Source organism: Cetorhinus maximus, chromosome 8 (genome assembly GCF_964194155.1).
Source record: "Cetorhinus maximus chromosome 8, sCetMax3.hap1.1, whole genome shotgun sequence".
Classification (NCBI taxonomy): Eukaryota; Metazoa; Chordata; class Chondrichthyes; order Lamniformes; family Cetorhinidae; genus Cetorhinus; species Cetorhinus maximus.
Window position 1 is genome coordinate 69,133,098 of NC_135886.1, and position 23,327 is coordinate 69,156,424.

The window sequence follows — 23,327 nt, forward strand, 5'->3', positions numbered from 1 at the left end:
GTAATAGGGAAAATGCTAGAATCTATTATTGAGGACGTGATTAAAGGGCACTTAGGCAATCATCACATGATTGGATTTAGTCAACTTGGATTTATGAAAGGGAAATGGCGTTTGTTAAATCTGTTAAGAGCTTTTGCAGGATGTAACTAGTAGAATAGATAAGGAGAAGCCAGTGGATTTGGATTTTCAAAAAAAAAAATTCAGTAAGGTGTCACACAAGAAGCTATGACAGAATTAAGGCTCATGGGATAACGGGTAATATAATAGCATGGATTGTGGTTGTGGTCGTGGTTCCTACACTATTTTCTGTCTATTAAAATGGTTATTTTTGAGTTGACAGGCTGTAACTACTGGGGCACTGCAAAGATCAGTGCTTGGGTCTCAGCTATTTACAATCTATATCTATGACTTGGATCAGGGGCCCAAATGTAACTCTATCCAAGTTTTCTAATGATACAGAGTTAGGTGGGAAAGTAAGCTGCGAGGTGGAAGGTTAAGTAAGTGGGTAAGAACATGGTCGATGGAATATAATATGGAGAAATGTGAAGTTATCCATTTTGTAGGAAAAAGTAGAAGACATAATATTTTTTAATGTTGAGAGAATAGGAAATGTTGGTATTCCGAGGGATCTGGATGTCTTTCTACATGAATCAGAGAGAGTTAACATGAGAAGTACAGCAAACAATTAGAAAAGCAAAGGGTATGTTATTATATATGTATGTTATTATCAATGGAATGGAGCATACGAGTAAAGAAGTCTTACTTTAATTGTGATTTAATTTAGATTGGACACCTGGAGTACTGTATACAGTTTAAAGAATACCTAAAGAAGGATTAACTTGTCTTAGACTGAGAGAGGAAGGGACTTGTATTTATACAGTGTTTTTCACGACCATCAGACATCTCAAAGCACTTTACAGCCAATGAATTATCTTTTTGAAGTATTGTTAATGTTGTTGGGAGTGTAATGCAGGTTCACCTAGACTGATAACTGGAATGAGGGGAATGTCCTATGAGGAAAGGTTTAGTGGAATAGGCCTATATTCCCCAGAGTGTGGAAGTATGAGAGGCGATTTCATTGAAATATGTAAAATTCTTAAGGGGCTTGACAAGCAAGATGCTGGGAGGATGTTTTCCTTGGCTAGGGAGTCCAGAAGTGGGGGTCACAGTCAGTCATTTAAGATTAAGACAAGAAATGTCTTCACTTAAAAGGTTGTGAATTTTTGGAAATTTCTACCTGAGAGGGCTGTGGATGTGCAGTTATTAGGTATATTCAAGACAGAGGTTGATAGATTTCTCAATACTAGGGGAATCAAGCGATATGGGGATAGTGCGGAATGATGTAGCTGAATTAGAAGATCAGCCATGGTGCAGAATGCTCAAATGGACAAATGGCGTATTCCTACTTCACAGTATCTTTACAGTGCAGAAGGAGGCCATTCAGCCCATCGAGTCTGCAGTGGCTCTCTGAAAGAGCATTCCACCCTTTCAGGAAGCTTGTTCCAGCCTCAAACCACCGTCTGTGTGAAAAGAATTTCCTCACATCATTTACTCCTTTTGCCCATTATTTTGGATCTGTGCCCTCTAGTTCTTGATGTTCTCTTGAGTGGGAACAGTTTCACACTATTTACCTTGTCAGGATCTTGAATACCTCTATCAAGTCTCCTCTCAGCCTTCTTTTCTCCATGGAAAACAGTCCCAAACTCTCCAAAGTAGGGAGATGATGGCGTGGTGGTATTGTTGCTGGACTGATAATCCAAAAACACAGGGCAATGCTCCGGGGACCTGGGTTCAAATCCTGCCACAGATGGTGCTGGAATTTTAATTCAATAAAAATCTGGGATTAAAAGTCTATTGATGACCGTTGTTGTAAAACCCATCTGGTTCACTAATGCCCTAAGGGAAGGAAATCTGCTGTCCTTACCTTACTTCCGACCCACAGCAATGTGGTTGACTCTTAAATGCCCTCTGAAATGGCCTAGCAAGCCACTCAGTTCTATCAAACCACAGACTACCCGGCATTGACCTAGACACAGGAAATGGAAATGACAATGGCAACATCAGCCCTGTTGACTCTGCAAAGTCCTCCTTACTAATATCTGGGGGCTAGTGCCAAAATTGGGAGAGCTGTCTCACAGACTAGTCATGCAACAGCCTGACATAGTCATCCTTACAGATAATGTCCAAGACACCACCGTAACCATGCCTGGGTATGTCCTGTCCCACCAGCACAGTAGTATACAGTTGGGAGGGAATTGCCCTGGGAGTCCTCAACATTGACTCCAGGCCCAGGTCAAACATGGACAAGGAAACCTCCTGCTGACCACCACGTACCACCCTCCCTCAGCTGATGAATCAGTGCTCCTCCATGTTGAACACCATCTGGAGGAAGCACTGAGGATAGCAAAGGCACACAATGCGTGGGGGACTTCAATGTCCATCATCGAGAGTGACTTGGTAGCACCACTACTGACTGAGCTGGACAAGTCCTGAAGGACATAGCTGCTAGACTAGGTCTGCGGCTGATGGTGAGGGAACCAACCTCATCCTCACCAACCTGTCTGCTGCAGATGCATCTGTCCATGACAGTATTGGTAGGAGTGATCCTACACACAGTTGTTGTGGAGACAAAGTCTTGCCTCCACACTGAGGATACCCTTCATCATATTGTGTGGCATTACCACCATGCTAAATTGAATAGATTTTGAACGGATCTAGCAATTCAAGGCTGGGCATCCAAGAGGCACTGAGGGCCATCAACAGCAGCAGAACTATACACAAACTCAATCTGTAACCTCATGGCCCAGCATCTCTCCTTTCTACAAAGGCTTTTTTTTAATTCATTCATGTGGGCTTCACTGGCTAGGCCAGAATTTATTGCCCACCCTTAATTGCCCTTGTTTAGAGGACATTTAAGAGTCAACCACATTGCTGTGGGTCTGGAGTCACATGTAGGCCAGAGCAGATTTCCATCCCTAAAGAACATTAGTGAACCAGATGGGTTTTTAATGACAATTGTTTCATGGCCATCATCAGACTTCTAATTGCAGATTTGTATTTATTCAAATTGCACCATCTGCCATGGTGGGATTCAAACCAGGTCCCCAGAGTATTGACCTGGGTCTCTGGAATACTAGTTCAGTGACAATACCACGACGCCACTGCCTCCCCCACTCTACCATTACCATCAAGCCAGGGGATCAACTCTGGTTCAAAGAAGAGTTCAGGAGAGCCAGGAGCAGCACCAGGCATACCTAAAAATGAGGTGTCAACCTGGTGAAGCTACATCACAGGACTACTTGCGTTCCAAACACCATAAGCAGCAAGTGATAAGACAGAGCTAAGCGATCCCACAACCAATGGATCAGATCTAAGCTCAGCAATACTGCCACATCCAGTCGTCAATGGTGGTGGACAATTAAACAACTCACAGGAAGAGCAAGGGTCCCAACACTGACCCCCGAGGAACTCCACTACAAACCTTCCAACAATCTGAAAAACAACCATTTATCACTGCTCTCTGTTTCCTGTCACTCAGCCAATTTCTTATCCAAGTGCCTACTTTCCCTTTTATTCCATGACCTAGAATTTTGCTCACAAGTCTGTGTGGCACTGTATCAAATGCCTTTTGAAAATCCACATACACCACATCAACAGCGTTTCCTTTAACCACCTTCTGTAACCACTTTAAACTCCAGCAAGTTAGTTAAACATTTTTCCTTGATGAATCCATGCTGGCTTTCCTTAATTATCTTGCACTTGTCTAAGTTATTATTGATTTTATACCATACTATAGTTTTCAGAAGTTTCCGTACCACTGAGGTCAAACTAACTGGCCTGTAGTTGCCAGCTTTATCCTTGTACCCCTTTTTGAACAAGGGTGTAACATTTGCTGTTCTCCAATCCTCCGGCACCTCCCCTGCGTCTAAGGGAGACTGGAAGATTATCACTCATGCCCCTGCAATTTCCAATCTCACTTCCCTCTGTACCCTTAGATGCATCTCTTCTGGTCCTGGTACCTTATTTATTTTAAGTCTATTTTATTCAGTACTATCACTCCAGAAATGAACCCCAGTATTTTGTTTACTTTTTAATGACCATATTACCAGCGTCGCTACTTATAGTGATCTGTTTATCTGTACCCCTTCTTTTCCTCTTTCACAATTAGTTAAAACACTTATTAAAGCACTTAAAATATTTTTTTAAAACACTTAATTTTCCAAGGAGTATATGGTTTGTTTATTCTTCCTACCAAAGCATATTATTTCAAGCTTATCAATATTTAGGACTCCATTAATTCTCCATTCAGTTCCTCTGTCACTGTTGCATCTGGTCCAATGATGCAACTATCCGCACCAGTGTTTCTGAGATGTTTTCTTTTTTCCTAAACTGACGATTTCCCCCACCTTAGTTGTTAGGAGCCTCGAGCGTGTCCACCACATTTCCTGCACTTCTGCTCTCACCCCTTCCCCTTCCTCCCAGAACCACAGTATGCTTCCCCTTGTTCTCACCTTCCACCCACCAGCCTCCACATGCAACAGTTCATTTTCTCCCATTTTCGCCACCTCCAGCATAAGGCTACCACCAAACATATCTTCCCATCTTCTCCCTTTTCATCATACCAAAGGGACCGTTCCCTCTGTGATATTCCAGTCCATTCTTCAATCACTCCCAACATCCCATCTCTTTCCCATGGCACCTTTCCCTGCAAACAGGGGAGATGGTGGTGTAGGAGTAATGTCACTAGACTTGTATTCTAGAGGCCCAGGCTAATGTTCTGGAGGCACGGGTTCAAATCTCATCATGGCAGCTGGTGGAATTTAAACTCAATTGGATAATTGCAAATGTAACACCTCTGTTCAAGAATGGAGGTAGCAGAAATCAGGAAAATATAGCCCAGTTAGCCTAACATCTGTCATAGAGCAAATGCTAGAATCCATTAAGGGAGCAGGGCATTCACAAAAACATAATACAATCAGACAGAGTCCACATGGCTTTGTGAAATAAAAATTGTGATTGACAAATTTATTAGCGTTCTTTAAGGATATAACAAACAGGGTAAATAAAGTGGAACCAGTAGATGTAGTGTATTTGGATTGCCAAAAAGCATTTGATAAGGTGCCACATAAAAGGTTGCCACACACGATAAGAGTGATCTATCTGGTGATTAATCTGCCATGTGAATTGTTCCTTGGCTACAAAATTTTTCTCATTAATTTTTAAGAGTTGTAAAATTGTTGCTTTGAAATTAGGGAATATACTTTGGTGAGAATCTATTTATTGTTTGAGGTGTTTTTTTTGAAAAGAGGTACCATTGCTTTAATTACTGCTACATTGTGTGTGTGCTTGGACGGGGTAGTGTATAACCAGGTATGTGTTTTAATTGTATTGATTAATAAAGTTTCGGTGGGGATATCATAAACTATTTTTACATCACTGAGGATTAAGAAGAATTGTCTTTGAGGCACCCAATAATTCAAATGTCTTGTGTGGTCATATATATAGCTCCCTAAAACAATTATTAAAATGAGACTTCTGTCCTTTTACTCATTCTGTTCAATTAAATAGATTCCAAGTTTTTAAAAAATCTTATCATCAAGGGATATAGGGGTAGTGCATGAAAATAGTGTTGAAGTAGAAGACCAGCCATGATCTCAGTGAATGGCAGAGCAGGCTCAAAGCCCTGCTCCTGCTCCTATTTCTTATTGTATGTTCTAATAATCTGGAATTTAAAAGCTGGTCTCGGTAATAGTGACCATGAAACCATTGTTAATTGTCATACAAACCCATCTGGTTCATTAATGTTCTTTAGGGAAGGAAATCTGCCATCCTTACCTGGTCTAGCCTACATGTGACTCGAGACCCACTTTAGCTATGCTAAAAGTACCAGTAGGAAAAATGACTTAAGAGGCACAACCTTCAGGTTTTCTTTATATTTATTCTTTCATGTGATGATAAATGCTATGCTAGCATTTATTGTCCATCCTCAATTGCACTTGAGAAGGTGGTGGTGAGACACCTTCTTGAACAGCTGCATTCCATGTGGTGCAGGTACACCCCACAGTGTTGTTAGGAAGGGAGTTCTAGGATTTTGACCATGGGACAGTGAAGGAACAGCAATATAATTCCAAGTAAGGATGGTGTATGGTTTGGAGGAAACTTGCAGGTGGCGGTGTTCCCATGCATCTGCTGCTTTTATCCTTCTAGGTGGCAGGAGTCATGAGTTTGGAAAGTGATGTCAAAGGAGCCTTGGTGAGTTGCTGCTTTGCATCTTGTAGATGCTACACACTGCTGCCATTGTGCACTGGAGGCAGAGGGACTGAATGGTTAAGGTGGCAGAGAGGATGCCAATCAAGTGGGCTGCTTTGTCCTTGATGGTGCTGAGCTTCTTGAGTGTTGTTGGAGCTGCACACATCCAGGCAAGTGGAGAGTATTCCATCACACTCCTGACTTATGCTTTGTAGATGGAAGGCAGGTTTTGTGGAGTCAGGGGGTGAGTTATTCACAAAAAAATTACCAATGTCTGACCTGACCCTGCAGCTACTGTTATTATGCCACTGGTCCAGTTAGGTTTCTGGTCAATAGTAACCCCCCAGGATGTTGATAATGGCGGATTCAGTGATTGTAATGCCATTGAATGTCAAAGGGAGGTGGTTTAATTCTCTCTCTTGTTGGGGATGATCATTCCCCAGTTCTTGCGTGGCGCAAATGTTACTTGCCACTTATCAGCCCAAGCCTGAATGTCGTCCAGGACTTGGCGCATCTGGACACAGATGTCTTCAGTTTCTTAGGAGTCACGGGTGGTTCTGATATGACTGTATGTGCCAACAGTACTGTAGCGACTACACATTGTGTGGGGTGATGCCATGTGTTTGCCATTTCTTCAACGATCTTCCACATTATTCTTCCACCACCAGCGCCCAGTGTCACCAGTATGAGACATCTGGAATGAGCAATGCTGCCAAACACCTAGGATCCTTGCGAACCCACAGCCTCTATCCCCTAGAAGACAAAGGCTTCGATTGTAATGGAAATACCACAGAAGCATGGTTACCTGGAGCAAACATGGCATCTTGCAATGTGGAGAATCCACTTTAATGTCCACAATCAAGTGTGAATGACTGCCTTCAAACACATTACTCATGCTTGAAGTTCATCTGATAAACTGAATTTGATCACTGACTCTGATCACTGATCCTCCTTTAAAAGCAATCATAGATGGAGAATAAATTGCTACAAGGAGCATCTCAATCCGGAACCTTTAGAGTACGACTGTTTTATCTGAAGGTCTGGATAAGAAAACAGCCTGCCACTGCAGACATGCATGGGCGCATCCTCGCTCCTGATGGCGTCAATGAGAAATGAGCTTCAGGATGCAGTCTCCAGTGCCAATGGTAAGAACTTCATTCTCTCTGTTAACATCCTCATTGAGGGTATTAATGTACAAAAACAGACCAAAACATTCTTTGCAATAGATATGTGTATTTACCAATTGCTTAACTGTGATGTTAACGAAGTGATATGAAATTAAGCCACGGCGAACCCATCAGTGATTGAATTGCAACTACACCCTGTGCTCGCAAACACTCCTACCTAGCACCCTCCTGTGTTGCCTTGGAGGAGGTGGAGGCAGGCTGCTCATCTCTCCTGCTATATGGCATTGAAGACTGATGGCTGGCCTTGTCGTGCATGAACCCGCTAGGAGCCTACCACAGACTGCAGCCTGCATTTCTTCAAGGGCAGCCATTGTCACTGGGACATGTAGTGCTGACAAGGACTCTGGCAGAAGGGCTGGTGAGTTGGACATCTTCCTCACTAACCTCCACAGCCTTAAGTTGGTCTTCAGGTGGCTCAGCATGAATTGACTGCTGGGGGTGCAGTGGTAGTCCATTCCAGCGACCTCTGCCACCAGTGCAAATATCTTGTTAAGGGAATGCAGTTCCTCCTGTATTCCATGGAGTTCACCGCTCATATTCTGAGCAGATTGCTCCAGGCTACTGAGTGAAACTTGTACCGTTTGCAGGGTACAATGCTGCTCTTACATTCACTCCGAGTGATGTGTCTCTTCATGAGATTGACCATGCTCTCATGGTTGGAGTTCATGCAATTGAGCCCCTGAGATCACCGCAATGGAGTCCTCCATTTGAAGCGCATGAGCTCGCATTGCCTCGGGGAACTCTGCCAGATGTCAACACATCAGCTGCTGATATTCCAAGGACTCTTCCCAATAGGTGACAACTCAGGCCCTACCTCAATGCCTACTGCAGGAACACTACAACTGTCCTCACAGGTGTCTCTGACTCAGACACCTCCTCCTGCAATCTGGTATGATGACCTTCACCACGTGACTCTACACACGCGCTACATCCCTCTGATGTGCTAGTAGCTGTGTTAGCCAAGTGAGAGGTAGTCAGATGTGACACTGCCTCTTCAGATATCTTTCTCCTCCTGGTGCCTGAGGGATGAGGTGGCCCCGGGACAGGGTGATGAGAGAGCGGCACTAGGATCTGTGTTAGAGATACAAAAGTATGTAAGAAGATGTCGCCCTTCACAATGCGGGGGCATGTTGTGATACACACCATTACCTTCAGCTATAATTGCAGTGGCTTTATCAGGCAGCCCAACCTTTGCACTCCCTCTCATACCAATGTCCTCTTCAGTTTAGTGCACTAACAGGATTTCTGTTTAATGCACTTACAGAATAGTCTCCATCATTAAGACCATGATCCAAAATGCCTCTAACACCCACTTTAGCACCTACTATGGGCAACTCCCCATCCGTGACAATGAGCTGGCAGGGCACCCTCGTTATCTCCATGGCTGCCTGCTCAATGTTTCACCCATAGCCTCACAGACCCACCCTTAGTCTCGGCCATCTCCCTGGCATTGTGGGTCCTTTTGTCCTGCAAATACAACATACAGAGTGATGTTAGCCCATTATATAGTGCTGTCAAAGAAAATCTCTTGAATACAGCAGTGTATCAGTGTACATTCACATTTTTACCGATAACTGTGTGCAACTTACAGGAGCGACTTGAACATACAAGCCGCCAAATGATAGACGTATGTGCCAAGTCTCCCACCATAGGTCCATCATTCATGTGAACCATCACTTGAACCTCTGTTTCCTTTCACTCACAGATGACACAAACACAAACTAACCTGCAGACCTGTTCCCTCTGAGTCACACTGCTCTGAGGGTCATGAGCAAGGCTCAGTTGCATAGCTGCACTGAGAAATGGGTGGAAAGAGGGAGGTGGAAGGGCAAAGGTTCCTGCCAAATGTGGTATCTATCAGTCATCCCTGAGGCATTACGTTAATCTTAGTCAATACAGAATGTCGTGAGCAGTTGATGCTGCCAACTGCATGGCTGTGTCTTGTGAAGCCTTTCAAGCCTTAACTTTGTAAAGGGTGTTTCTTCATTACAGAGTGAATAGGCAGCAGTAATCTCTAAAATGTCCTATGGAAGGCCCATGATGGGTCATCTCTTCCAGTGTCATCAACCAGTTGGACAACTCTGATCAATGCCTCCTCCCAGGCACAGCATTGCTCTCATCTACTTCCTGCCTCACAGGAGGAACTCTTACAAGTTGTGCTTTATAGCCTGTCTGAGACATGCTCAATACCCAGGGCCCAACTCCATCACGCCAGTGCCCCCCAACTAGAGGGAAAATCTGGTCATTCGAGACAGAGTTTTTCCCGAGGCAGGTTCAGCAAGCCGGAAAATTTCCCAACTCTGCGCACGTGCCTCAGGAGCAAAAAATCTGGCCCATTAACTCTGAGCTGCGTTTTTCAGTGTGGGGGGCACATTATAGGGCAGGTGCTCATTCCACCACCTTCCCACCCACCCCTGAAATTGGCAGCCTGCCCACCATATTTAAATAAATAATCAAGGGTCAACTGAGCTCGTTATCAAGCCAATTGACCCCCAAAATATGCTGCCCATGCCATAAAACGGTTGGCGTGGGCAATCAGGCGGGAGTGGGCAGGCTGCTTTTTTAGAAAAGTGTTTCAAAGGATGGAAAGTAAGGGAGGTACCATATTCGGGGGCTGGCCTTTGTGGGTTAGGGGGCAGCCCCTCTAAGATAGTACCCCCACTTTCTTCTACACATCTGCTCCATTAAACACACCACCCCCACTCCTCTCCCTAAACCTCCCTGCCCAATACCCTGGACTTACCATGCTCCGGGGTCCATTGCTTGTTCTTCTTGTTCCTGGTTGCAAACCCGGCAGCGTCCACGAATGTGCTCTTGGCGCTGCTGGGGCTGCCAGCCAATCAGATTGGCCAACAGCTCCTGAAGGCAGGACTTCCTCCCCCATGCCCCTATTTTATTTAGCCCGTCCGCAACACGTTGTGGCTGTGGAGTAGGCTGGTATGGACCAAGTCAGCTCCATGCCAACTTTGCTTCTGGTTGGGAAGAGGTGGCAAGTCGTCTGCACTACTGTAATATTCTGCCTTGTTTCTTTCTCCATTCCAGCATTTTTAGTTCAGGTTTCCAGCATCTGCCATATTCTACTTATCTATGTTGACGTTCATTTGACAATTACCCAACATTCTGCAAGTTTATTGCCTTCCAGTATTTTGTTCTAATCTTCCTCAAAATTAATAAATGACAATTTGGAGTCACTCACAAATTTTGAAACCAAAGTTTCATAGTTTATCTAAATGGTGAACAGGTTCTATATATGTTGAGTGGCTGTGGTGAGTTATTAAATCTCAGAAAAGTCAGCATAATTTTTTCTGACATTAATTGATGTACCTGATTAGTCTGGTAGATTTAATTTTTTGCATGTAGTTTACAATTTATACTGTGTTGATACAGCTACACTCCCAAGTGTAAGCCTGCCTCACCTGCTCTGAAGTATTTGGCGCTTTTCGACTGATCTCCAGGCTAGCTGCTGCGGCCATTAATAAACAAGTCTTTTGACCAATGAGAACAGCCTTGTCAACTGGGACCATCTGTGAAAGCTAAAGAGAAATATGAAACACAGGCCCTGCGCAAAGATCAGAAAGAACAAACAATAATTCAAACTTTGGTGGTGGGGAAAGTGAGGGGTGGGGTGGTGGTGGTTGTACAAAATGGATGGCAGCAAATCAGCTGCCCATTATACAATCCGCCTAATTTCCCTTTCCATGACTTCAAAATTGAGTTTCATCTCTTTATATTTAAATAATCAATTACAATATGATAGTTTTCAATAGTAATGGCACTTTAAAATGATTAACTGTACAGTGTGAATATTTTCTCTTTCTCGTTTACAGTCCTGCCTATTCAGCTGATCTGTTGTTCAGAACCTCATCCATTCAAGAAATAGTGCAATAGAAAACAGTGTCCCAAGAACACCAAAACTATTGAAAATGCACAGCAGGTCCACCAGCATCTGAAAGCAGAAAAGGTAAGATGACTTTCCAGAGATAGGCTCTGAAACTGAAAGATAAGTGAACCTCTTCATTGGATTGGAAAAAACAAAAACTCCTTCAGACTCTTTCAACAGTCCTTTATTTCAAAAATAAGTGCTTAGTATTTCTAGTCTAACTCCAGACCAGCATCAAAGGCATTGTGTAATGTTTCTTCATATTTACTATGAAGGCTAGCGACTGAACTAGTTACTGGCTGGTGTTTGTAAGTGGATTTACAGATTTATTAAGATTAACACATTGTGTCTTGGATACAAAGTCTATGGTCACATATGGAATGAGTAGGAATCCAATTGACTTGTCACTATCAGAAGATAAGCATTGAGTGGGAGGAGGACGGTCTCATTTTGGACTCTCTTTTTTGCGACTCTTCTGAACTGCCCTGCACAAAACCTTTAGCACTTAGCTTCTTTTACCCCTCTTCTGGACTGCCCTGCACAAAACCTCTGGCACTTGGCATCCTTTACCCTATCCTCCCACTCCCTCTTTTAAAATGGCTCTGTGCTTTGGCCCCAGGAATTAGGAGGCTTTTTAAAAAAAATATGGCACCAATCCTTGTCCCTTTCCAAGTCCTATTCTTCAGAATAAGACTTTTCTCTTTAGCTTGTTCCCAGCCCTCATTCTTGCCTACAGATCACGTTAGCCAGACAATTTTACAAAAAAAGATAGCTTTTCTGCAGCTTTCTAGTACTACCATTTTTCCTCAGTTCCCATTTCAAAAGCATTTTTTTCACGTTGGATCAGCTCTTCCACCTCATCCCAGCCCTGCTCCCTAAGTAATTGTATTTTAAAATTCTGGCTCCTTTCTCAGAATGTTTTCTTCTCTTTCGGCTCTTACTAATACAACTCTTTGGCCTTAATTCCCACTCCCTACTCTCCCCACAATTGCAGCTAGAGTTTTTCCACAATTATTTGCCTTGGTTCCAGTGAAAGCCTCAGTCTCCATGACTTCTTTCCACTCCCAATCCAAACCCTTTCCTCAGTTCCTGTGACATTCTCCTTAATCACATCCATTCCAAAACCAACTTTAACCCAGTAATCACCTTTCACTCCAAGTCAAATGACAAGATTGTCCCAGATTTGCACTAAGTGTGGTAGCATAGTGGTATTGTCACTGGACTGGTATTCCAGAGACCCAGGATAATGCTTTGGGGACCTGGGCTCGAATCCCACCACAGCAGATGGTGAAATTTGAATTCAATAAAAATCTGGAATTAAGGGTCTGATGATGACAATTGTTGTAAAAACCCATCCAGTTCACTAATACCCTTTAGGGAAGGAAATCTGCTATCCTTACCTGGTCTGGCCTACATGTGACTCCAGACCTGCAGCAATGTGGTTGACTCTTAAAATGCTCCCTAAACAAGGGCAATTAGGGATTGGATTGGTAATAAATGCTGGCCTAGCCGGTAACAACCACATCCCATGAATGAATTTAAAAAAACTTAAACTGCAGCTGTGCACAGAGTTCTCAGGGCTGCTCCAATGAAGACATGGCCCCAAAAGCCAAGAAGAGTGCAGGCATCTCTGGGGCACCTTCTGGAAGTTGTGAAGGCCTGCTGTGATGTTCTCTAATCCAGCTCTAGCTGCAGGAGGCCTAATAGTCTCACCACTTGATTTTGGGAGGTGGTGGCAGTGCCAATGCTACACACAAGAGGGTTTGCCATCCAGTGCAGAAAAAGGATGAATGATCTCATCTGTGCAGCTAGGTTAAGTCAACCATCTCATCAATCTCAACTCAGCCATTTGCACGTTTATCACCCATTCAGTGCCAGCTTGAGGGACATCACCTCTCACATACACCCTCACGTCTCCATCTGGCTTCATCTCCTCTGGAGATAGCCTTCTCATCCCATCCATGGCTCCACTCAGCACATGCACGCCTAGCATGCTTCTCGTTTGGCCTGGCATGTGCCTTGCTCACACTCTCTCCACCTGTCTTTGTGCTCAAGCTTGTCCTGCATAATCAATGGAAGAGGTCCCAGGCCGAGGGTGGAGTGCCCGACATCCAGGTCCTCACTCTGATCAAGAGACATGAGTTAGAACTGACCAGAGAGAACGGAGACCGATCCTGTAGCAACGGTGAGGTCGGCGGCGAACATCCACATGAGGATACTGCACCACATCATCCCTCTCTCAACATTACTGAGTTCACTGTTCTGTGTTCAACGCAGCTGCCAAGCACAAGTAATCTCCATTTTCTGACCCAGGCACATCTGACATGTCGTCCTTGGGCAACCTTGACCCCGACCCCAGCACCAACAGCACCTCGGATGAGGACCCTGAAGGCAACACCGTTAAAGACCCATCACGGTGCTCACCCACACCCTCCACCATCACAGACACAGACCTCAATGGGACCTAGACCTTGCGGCAGGCTTGAGTTCATAATCTGGTGGTCACCGCACGGACACATGTCCGCAGCAGGAGGAGGCAGGTTCAGGCGAGTTCCCTGGCGCTCGAAGAACTGCTGGGGAAGAGGCATCTGTGAGGTCCGAGTCAGATGACGAGCCTCTGGATTTGGCCTTGCAATTCATCATGAAGAGTCAGCAGAAGGTGGGGGAACATCATACAGTTGTTGGAAGCCCTGAATGGAGAGACGGAGAAGTGCATCTGGCTGCTCTCTGCTGAAGTGGTGCCCACATGTGCGTGCATGGGGGTCTCCATGGGAAGGATGGCAGATGCCATGGAGACCCTGGTCCAGCAGAATGCAGAGATGCGCACAGACCTGCACTCCATCGCGGTAGCCATGGGTGAGTTCATGCAGTGGCAACGCGAGGGAGAAACAGGGCACCTTAATGTTCCTCCAGGTGCTCCTTTCCCTCAAGGAGTCAGGCTGAGGCCCTCAGAAACCTGAAGGGAGGAGGTGCATCAGCTGGTCTCCCCTGGGTCATCCACTCAGGAATCTGAGGCTGTCCGCTCCCTCTGAGTCCTCTTTACCTGTGACCCACCTCAACCTCATCCTGTCACTGCAGAGGGAGCAGCTGGCCCACAGGAGGACAGTCAAAGCAAGCCCTCAAGGCTTTGGCTCTCCAGAGGACCTACGCCAAAGTTATCAGAGGCAACAGGGCCAACTATTGCACAGGCTGTCTCGGCCCCTTCTGCGGGTGTCAGGGCAGCACCTAGCAGCAGTGGTAGGCCTAGAAAAGTTAAGAAATTCTGATCATATGCATGGGTGAACACATTTTGTCACTTTATAATCTGAAAATACATTTGCTTTTACTGAATAATGTGTAATGTTGTCCTTCAGCTTCACTGACGGGTTTCACGAGTCCTCCCCCTGCATTCCCCTCCGCCCCCGCCCCCCACTAGCAGTTCAGCTGCATGCAGCCGGACCACAAGTGAATCTGGAGGGAGAAGTGTGTGCGGTGCAGGGCCTTTCGGAGCCTTGTGCAACCACTCTCCCACATTCAGTGAGCCTTCATCCATTACACTCATCTCACTGTCCTGAGCATTTTCAATGCTACCTGCTGGGGTTCTTTTTCAGTTGTCCATCTGAGCTGACCTGCATCTCTGCCCACCCACTGACGGCACTCCTATGCAGCACCTGTGCCTGTCCAACATGAGGCTCCACTCACTTTCAATTTGAAAAACATGGTCGTAATCAAGTTTCTTGTAGGCTCCCTCTCCTAGTCACCCATGTTCTTTCTCCCTTCACTGTTGACCCCACCTCGGCAGCACCTTCCACCTCCCCACCGTCACCTACCAACCTAAACTGTTGTAATTCCAGGATGTCCAGGTGAACATGCACGTTCCCTATCTTCTTGGAAATCCTACCCCTGTGCACATTGACCCCCCCTTCCAACCCAAGGACTGTGTCTATTTCTAAGTCCTCACCACCCCTACTACTGTTACCAATGCCCCCTCACCCTTCCACCCTACTGGCTCCCTCTCACACTCGCCAATCCTCCCTACCACACCCACCCTCAGTTCACTCCACCGAGGCAGTCATTGACTCCAGAGACCTCTCCCTTGCACATTCACCTGGACATTTCCACCCCCCACCCGTTTACTCCCTCCCCCCCAACTCATCTGCCTGGACACCTTCCCCAACACCCTCCCAAATGCCCTTCCTCACACCTACCTCCCCGCTTGCAGCATTCTCCCTCTTTACACCCTCCTCCCCCTGTACTCCCCACTCCCCGGTATATCTTCCTCTCCCCACCCCTCCACTTGCTAAGACCGTGAAGTTCTGAGACATCACCGGAGACCTCCCACTTCTGACAGCTGCTTTGCGGCGGAGCCATGTGCATGATGATCCATCCAGCATGTGATGCATGTGTGCCTCCAGGGTCTGGTAACTGTAGGGTGGCAGCATCTTCTTCTCCTTGGATATGTGTGATCTGAGCAGGGCCCTAAAGGTTAGTCCTGCCTTCTGCACATCCCGCTGGTCCAGACACATTCTGAGCCAGCATTTTTCCCGCCAGCATAACAGTAAATCTACCGTGGGGGGACGATTCTGGTCAGGCCTTACTTTGCATCCATTAGTGGGATGCTATTCATATTGACGCTGGCCCCCAGCGGGATTTGCGTCCTGCCATGGCGGACACCATCAGAAGATCCCGCTGTGATTTCATGCTGGTGTGAAACCGGTTTTTGCCCCCACGCCGAATTCACACCCCTCCCCCCGTCTGCCATGATGCTCGCCACCAACGGAACCGGACTATTCCACCCAATTATGTTCAGATATGTTGTCTTAAGCTTCAGTCCAAAGCAAAACCAAACATCTCTACCCTCAGTTCTTCTGTACCCTATCCTGACTTATTGTGGACAACGCCAAACAGACTAACTAACACTCGTGTTGAAAAGTCGCTTCAAGGGACTAGATTTTTCTACTTGCATATCTAGTTCATCAACGATGAATTACAACGTGTGAAGAAAATAGGCATTACTGCATGGGTACTTGGAGCTGCATCATTTTCATCCACTGTATTGATATCACAATTGCATACTTTTTTTTAAAGTTTAGTTCACTAATCATCTCAGATTAATCTAAATTCTTTATTTGAATGGAACAGTATAAAATATTAAAAATACAGTTTGTACACACCTGATAAGAAAGAGTGAAAAACTCCCTCATTCTGCTTGGGCAGTCCTCACACTGCAGAGCTAAATTCCAGGCTTATAAATATAAAAAACATGGATATCATTGATAATACTTATATATTTTTAAATCCATTTAGTTCCATTAACTTTTTAGCTGATGTTACTATAACAAAAAAAAATTGTAACTGATCATTTCATGGATTAGTGATATTTATTGATATTCCAATGATACCGAATTCTTTCAGCCCACGTTCTCGCCTGTGCAGCATATCCAAAACAATCCACTCAACCGTGACAGTGATAGTGGCTTTCAGTATGCAGCAGAAATTGCTATAAGACGTGTAATAGCATAACTTCAGGCCTAAATTTGCCATTTTTGGTAAACCTATTTTCAGCAAGTTTGCAATTACTTCTTGATTCATACGTTGCTGCCAGCATAATTTAACACTGAACAAAATTTAAAATGTCAGAATAATAATTATCTTTTGTGGCACTGGGCCCAGTTTTGAACTACACAACTAATAAAGTTAACATGATTTTTCACAAGTGGCTACTGGTAAGCCACCAAATTTTCTTTTTTTACTCTGCTATTGCCAGTGGTCACAAGGCCAGATAAAGGTGGCCTTACTTTTGGAGCTGTCAGGTGTGTAGGTCATTACATACGGTTCAATTCATCTGTCTTTTTAATGTCACTTAACATTAGATTATTAGCATTCTGGGATCTGATTACAAAGCAATGTAGCTAAGCCTGGAAGCTGGCTGTTTGACTGCCATTTGGCAAGAAATGGTCCGAGGAGACCACTGAAGTGAGAACGTTTTTTAAAATGATATATTAAATACTAAATAAATCAAGAGGAAATCAAAAAAACACTTTCAAGTATGCTTCAAGATAAAGACATTTTTGTTTTAGATAATAAATTATTGAAAGCATTCTTTGTGCAAATAAGATAAATGCCTTCAGCTCATTCATAATTAATGCAATGCAACTGAATTCTGCACCAGTTTACATAAGCCAAACACTGACAATGTAAAACAAAAACAGAATTACCTGGAAAAACTCAGCAGGTCTGGCAGCATCGGCAGAGAAGAAAAGAGTTGATGTTTCAAGTCCTCATGACCCTTCAACAGAACTAAGTAAAAATGGGAGAGGGGTGAAATATAAGCTGGTTTAAGGTTGGGGGGGGGAGGGGGAGAGAGAAGTTGGGGGGTGGATGGTTGTAGGGACAAGCAAGCAGTGATAGGAGCATGTCACAGACAAAGGAACAAAGAGGTGTTGAAGGTGGTGATATTATCGAAGAGAATGTGCTAATTAAGAATGGATGGCAGGACACTCAAGGTACAGCTCTAGTGGGGGTGGGGTGGAAAGACTGACAGGGCATTACAGGTATAGCTTTAAAAATAATGGAAATAGGTGGGACAAGAAAAATCTATATAAACTATTGGAAACAACAAAAGGGAGGGGGAAGAAACGGAAAGGGGGTGGGGATGGAGGAGGGAGTTCAAGATCTAAAGTTGTTGAATTCAATATTCAGTCCAGAAGGCTGTAAAGTGCCTAGTCGGAAGATGAGGTGTTGTTCCTCCAGTTTGCGTTGGGCTTCACTGGAACAATGCAGCAAGCCAAGGACAGACATGTGGGCAAGAGAGCAGGGTGGAGTGTTAAAATGGCAAGCGACAGGGAGGTTTGGGTCTTTCTTGCGGACAGACCGCAAGTGTTCTGCAAAGAGGTCGCCCAGTTTACGTTTGGTCTCTCCAATGTAGAGGAGACCGCATTGGGAGTAACGAATGCAGTAGACTAAGTTAGGGGAAATGCAAGTGAAATGCTGCTTCACTTGAAAGGAGTGTTTGGGCCCTTGGAGGGTGAGGAGAGAGGAAGTGAAGGGGCAGGTGTTGCATCTTCTGCATGGGCATGGGGAGGTGCCATAGGTGGGGGTTGAGGAGTAGGGGGTGATGGAGGAGTGGACCAGAGTGTCCCAGAGGGAACGATCCCTACGGAATGCCGCCGGGGGGGTGAAGGGAAGATGTGTTTGGTGGTGGCATCATGCTGGAGTTGACGGAAATGGCAGAGGATGATCCTTTGAATGCAGAGGCTGGTGGGGTGATAAGTGAGGACAAGGGGGACCCTATCATGTTTCTGGGAGGGAGGAGAAGGCGTGAGGGCGGATGCGCGGGAGATGGGCCGGACACGGTTGAGGGCCCTGTCAACGACCGTGGATGAAAAACCTCGGTTAAGGAAGAAGGAGGACATGTCAGAGGAACTGTTTTTGAAGGTAGCATCATCAGAACAGATGCGACGGAGGCGAAGGAACTGAGAGAATGGGATGGAATCCTTACAGGAAGCGGGGTGTGAGGAGCTGTAGTCGAGGTGACAATGTAGCCTTTCTCTAACTTGGCTCTAGTGAATTAAGTGGAGGCGGTCAGCACCTTGGACTAGAGTCAATTTAGAACACTTGAGGGCCCATTTTAATTTTGCTCACAATGGCAACATAATTTTGGGAGCTGGGACTTGGGAGGACGTATTGTACACCCAACATCACTTTTGGGCAATTTCACTGAACAGTGGGATGCTGAAGAGACAGATTCTGGCCCAATATGTGGTGGAATAGGATAGGAAAATAGGCTTTTATGACAACAGAAATTCCTTCAGGTGTTGCATGTGCAGTTCCAGACCAATAATACATCTTGAATGTTACGTTTTGGGATCTCTAGCCCATTTTTCCACAAATGTTTTTTGGAAGAAATATTACATTTAAATGCTGTGCTTTAACAGTGTAGTCAGCCAAAAGTTTCTTTAAAAGTTGATAAGTAATTAAGGTGCTTTTATTTTGTTTCCCCGTAAACTATAAATAATAAGCCATTTGGCTTGGTAACATTTTTCTGCCGCCTGGACAATACAGGAAAGATGCTGGAGGAGAATAACATACTCAACTATGTCAAAGTTGAGAAGTACGATGATTGTCATTGCACCAATGAATGACTCCTAGAGGACATGAAATAAACAAATAAAATAATTCTACTTTTTCAGTTCCTTTGTTGTCCTGTTGATCCTCCCACCAGATTTCCCTGGCCAGGTTGGCTCTTGGAGTCAAAATCACTGTTGCCAGTTAAAATGTAATCAGGCCCTGAAGTATGTCAATGAACCCTAAATTTGAATATCAATGATATTTCTTGCCTGCCTGAGCGAGAAGCCCATACGCTGTCTGAAACCCATCTGTGGGGGCTCAAAACAGGCAGTGGTGAAACTGGCTACCAGTTAGACATAATCCAGTCTGGTTTTCCTTTCCGTTGCCCAACTGGAGCTGAATTTCACTCCCTTTCTTCTTTAATACATTTAGCACAATATATAAACACCTGTACTACATAACATGATTGAAAGCGAGTGACCAAAATAACAAAGAATGTAAATAGTTAAATGCTCCAATGGTCTTTTAGTGAAAAAGTTTTGATATTTTTTCAGGTCTTAGCCTTCAGATAATGACGTTTCCCTAGTATTCAAAGGTACACGTTTATCACTTAGAATTCAACAATAACATTCTTTTACCTATTTTTCGAAACCAATTTGCTTCGCTACTTTTCAGCTCAACAGTCATCTTTCCCTCGACCAGCTGACCTATTAGTTTCTTATGAGCTGTTAAAAAAAGGACAATTAATTTTTATACAACAAAACTTTGTTCATAAAATTTGTTTAAGTACATTCTGAAGCTTTTCATATTGAATATTACAGAAAGTGCAAAAAAAATTCAATTTTTCACCATACTACATGTTGCTCTCTGAGTACCTCAAAACAATTGCAATATATGTGATATTTACAATATACATTCCATGTCAAGCATATGTCTCAAGGACAGTGGCCTGTACATAACAGCCCCTCAAGGCCTTATGCAAAAAGGAGATGGTGGACCCTTGTTGGATGGTTCCTTGAGCAGATTGTCAAAGTCATTTGGCAAAATATTTCATCACTAGAATTTTTCAACAAGCACCAAGAGCAGCTTGGCTGGTGGTGAGTATGGCACTCCCCGTCAGATTCTTCATGCTTGCCCTAAGTCTCAGTACCACCGCACGCTGCCCTTGAAGTGGTTGCAGTGGGGAAGCGATCATCGTCCACCTCCTTCTGGAACGTACCTTTGCAAAGGAAGTCTGGAAAGAGATGCAGTGGTTTTTGTCGAGGTTCATCCAAAGCAGTTCTGTTACTCAGGACTCTACGGGCTTTTTCCAAGGATGCACATCGAGACAAGTATCAACTGCTGCTGGAGGACCTTCAATTCAGTGAAAGACGCTCTTAAGTCTGCCCGAAAATTGTGGGTCTGGCACATTCCAAGGTCGAGAACTATGTGCTGAGGGATACACTAAAGTTTGGGGTAGTCGCTGCAAAGATGCAATGGGGAAAGGCCATCCTCTAAAGCCTTTTAGCCATAGTACACCAATGGGATAGAAACTGTGATAGGCACATAAAATACCTCAGAAAAATTAAAAACTGCCAATTATGAATTACTTACTTACAATATCCCAACTGCAAATATACCAATAATTTATCACAGCAACAAAGTCACATTAACTGTAAGCTGGAGATGAGAGGAAAAAATGAAACACAGGAAATATGAAGCAGAAATAAAAAAGCCAGAAATAAATTGCAAGGTCAGCTAGAAATTGTTCATCAGACTCTGAAAGCGTTGTACCCAAAGTGATTAACCTATATTTTCACTTTCCAAACGCTGACCGACCTTGTTTTAATTACAAACTTTATTCACATTTATTCAAATTTTCTTAATGAAGGTTTACAAATTTCAGCAATGGGCATCAACTGTAGGTAGGCTTTTGCTCACATCAAGATTCCATGGGCTCATCCTACGGACTTGGGCAGAAAAGAACTTCAGGAATATGGCAATTGTAACTATTTTCAAGAAGGGAGATAAATCATGCTGTGGAAACTATCAATGTATTTCCCTCTTGTCCATAGCAGGAAAAATTCTGGCAAGCTATCCTCCTGAATCACCTACCTCCTGTGGTTGAGGAAATCCTCCCAAAGACACAATGTGGCTTTGCACCTTCCAGAGGAATCTCTGACATGGTCTTTGTTGCCAGACAAATCCAAGAAAAATGTTGTGAACAACACCAGGAACTCTTCATTGCATTCATCGACCTGACCAAAGCATCTCACTCAGTAAAACCCAAGGCTCTGTGGATTATGCTCCAAAGATTTGGATGTCCAAGAAATTTGATCACAATCCTGCAAATGCTTCAAGATGACATGATTGCAAATATCTTGAGTGGAAGAACTAAAACAGATACCGTCAAGATCTGGACTGGGGTCATGCAAAGCTGTGTGATAGCCCCCATACTATTTACAATCTACCTGACAGTGACTATTCACTGCCCTCTGGGGTTAGTATTAAATAAGCCTAGGTGGAAAACTCTTTAACCTCAGTTGCCAAAACTAAAAACTCTGTGCCAAAACAAAACTGAGAACCACAGACATATATGATCTACAGTCTGTGGATGGCTGCAGTGTCATTGTCCACTCTACACTCAGTGTGTAGACTACACAGGGCAAAGTAATTGCACCGTTTTTATTCCTTAGCTCTAGCCAAATATATTCTGTCCTTAACCCTTCTGAGACACCCTCTCTCACCAGCACTGCAATGCCGCCAATAATCAATACCGCCACCCTTCCTCCATTCCTATCTTTCCTGAACGCCTTCTATCCAAAAATGTTTAAAACCCAGTCCTGTCCTCCTTTGAACCAGGCTTCTGTTATCGCCACATCATATTTACACGTGACCATCTGCGCCTGCAACTCATCAATCTTATTTACCACATTCCGCGCATTCACATACATACACTGTAACCCTAATTTAGATTTTATTATTTTCCCTCTTACGCTGAACCCACCCAATACCTTACTACTTCCTCTTCTCATACCATTTGTCTCTCCAAATATTATTTGCACCTTGGTATCCCTCTCTAGTATTACCTCTTGATTCCCATACCCCGACAAGTTAGTTAAAGCCCTCCCCAATAGCATTAGCCCCAAAAGGAAATTGGTCCCAGTTCTGTTTAGATGCAATCTGTCCAGCCTGTACAGGTCCCATCTTCCCCAGAATTGATCCCAATGTCCCAAGAAACAAAAGCCCTCCCTCCTGCACCATCCCTCCAGCCATGCATTCATCTGCACTATCCTATTTCAACACTTACTTGCACATGGTACCAGGAGTAACACGGAGATTACCACTTTTGAGGTCCTGCTTGCTAATTTCCTACCAAGCTCCCTAAATTCTGAATGTAAGGCCACATCCCTTCATTCTACCTATGTTGTTACTACCGATGTGGACCACGACTGCTACTAGCAGTTTACTCTCCCCCCCCTCAGGGTGCTCTGCAACCATTCAGTGGTATCCTTGACCCTGGCACGAAGAAAGCAACATACCATTCTGGAATCATGTCTGCAGCTACAGAAACACCTGTCTATTCTCCTAAAATCAAATCTCCTATCACTATTGCTCTTCCAGTCTTCTTTGTGCTCCCATGTACAGCTGAGCCAGCCGTGGTACTGTGGACTTGGCTCTGGCTGCACTCCCCAGGTGAACCTTCACTTTCATTAGTATTCAGAACTGAGTTGCACCCAGACCTGCATGCCATTGCCTTGTTCGTGAGCTCTATTCAGCAGTGGCAAAGCAAGACCGGGACGAGGAACCTGATCGTCTGCACCAGGGCCCAGTCCATTTCAGATCAGCAGGGTGCCTGTCACAAGTGTGCCTTGCGAGGGAGGGGGAGTGGCTGCCTTCTGCATCTAGGGGCTCCTCTCGGGGCGCTCTCAGCACCTCTGCCATGGACATCAGTAGCTAAAGTTGCTGCAGTGACTGAGAAG

The 23,327-nt window shown here is 44.5% G+C and overlaps 1 protein-coding gene across 1 annotated transcript in view; it reads right to left on the reverse strand.

Moving 5' to 3' along the window:
• Positions 1-23,327, reverse strand: part of tex11 (testis expressed 11) — a 201,773-nt gene that overhangs the window by 44,474 nt on the left and 133,972 nt on the right. The window contains exons 22-24 of the mRNA XM_078546158.1: positions 20,004-20,058; positions 16,470-16,540; positions 10,853-10,969 (exon numbers count right to left, since the gene is read on the reverse strand). Of these exons, the coding sequence (XP_078402284.1) occupies positions 10,853-10,969; positions 16,470-16,540; positions 20,004-20,058 (243 nt within the window). The remainder of the gene's footprint in view (positions 1-10,852; positions 10,970-16,469; positions 16,541-20,003; positions 20,059-23,327) is intronic.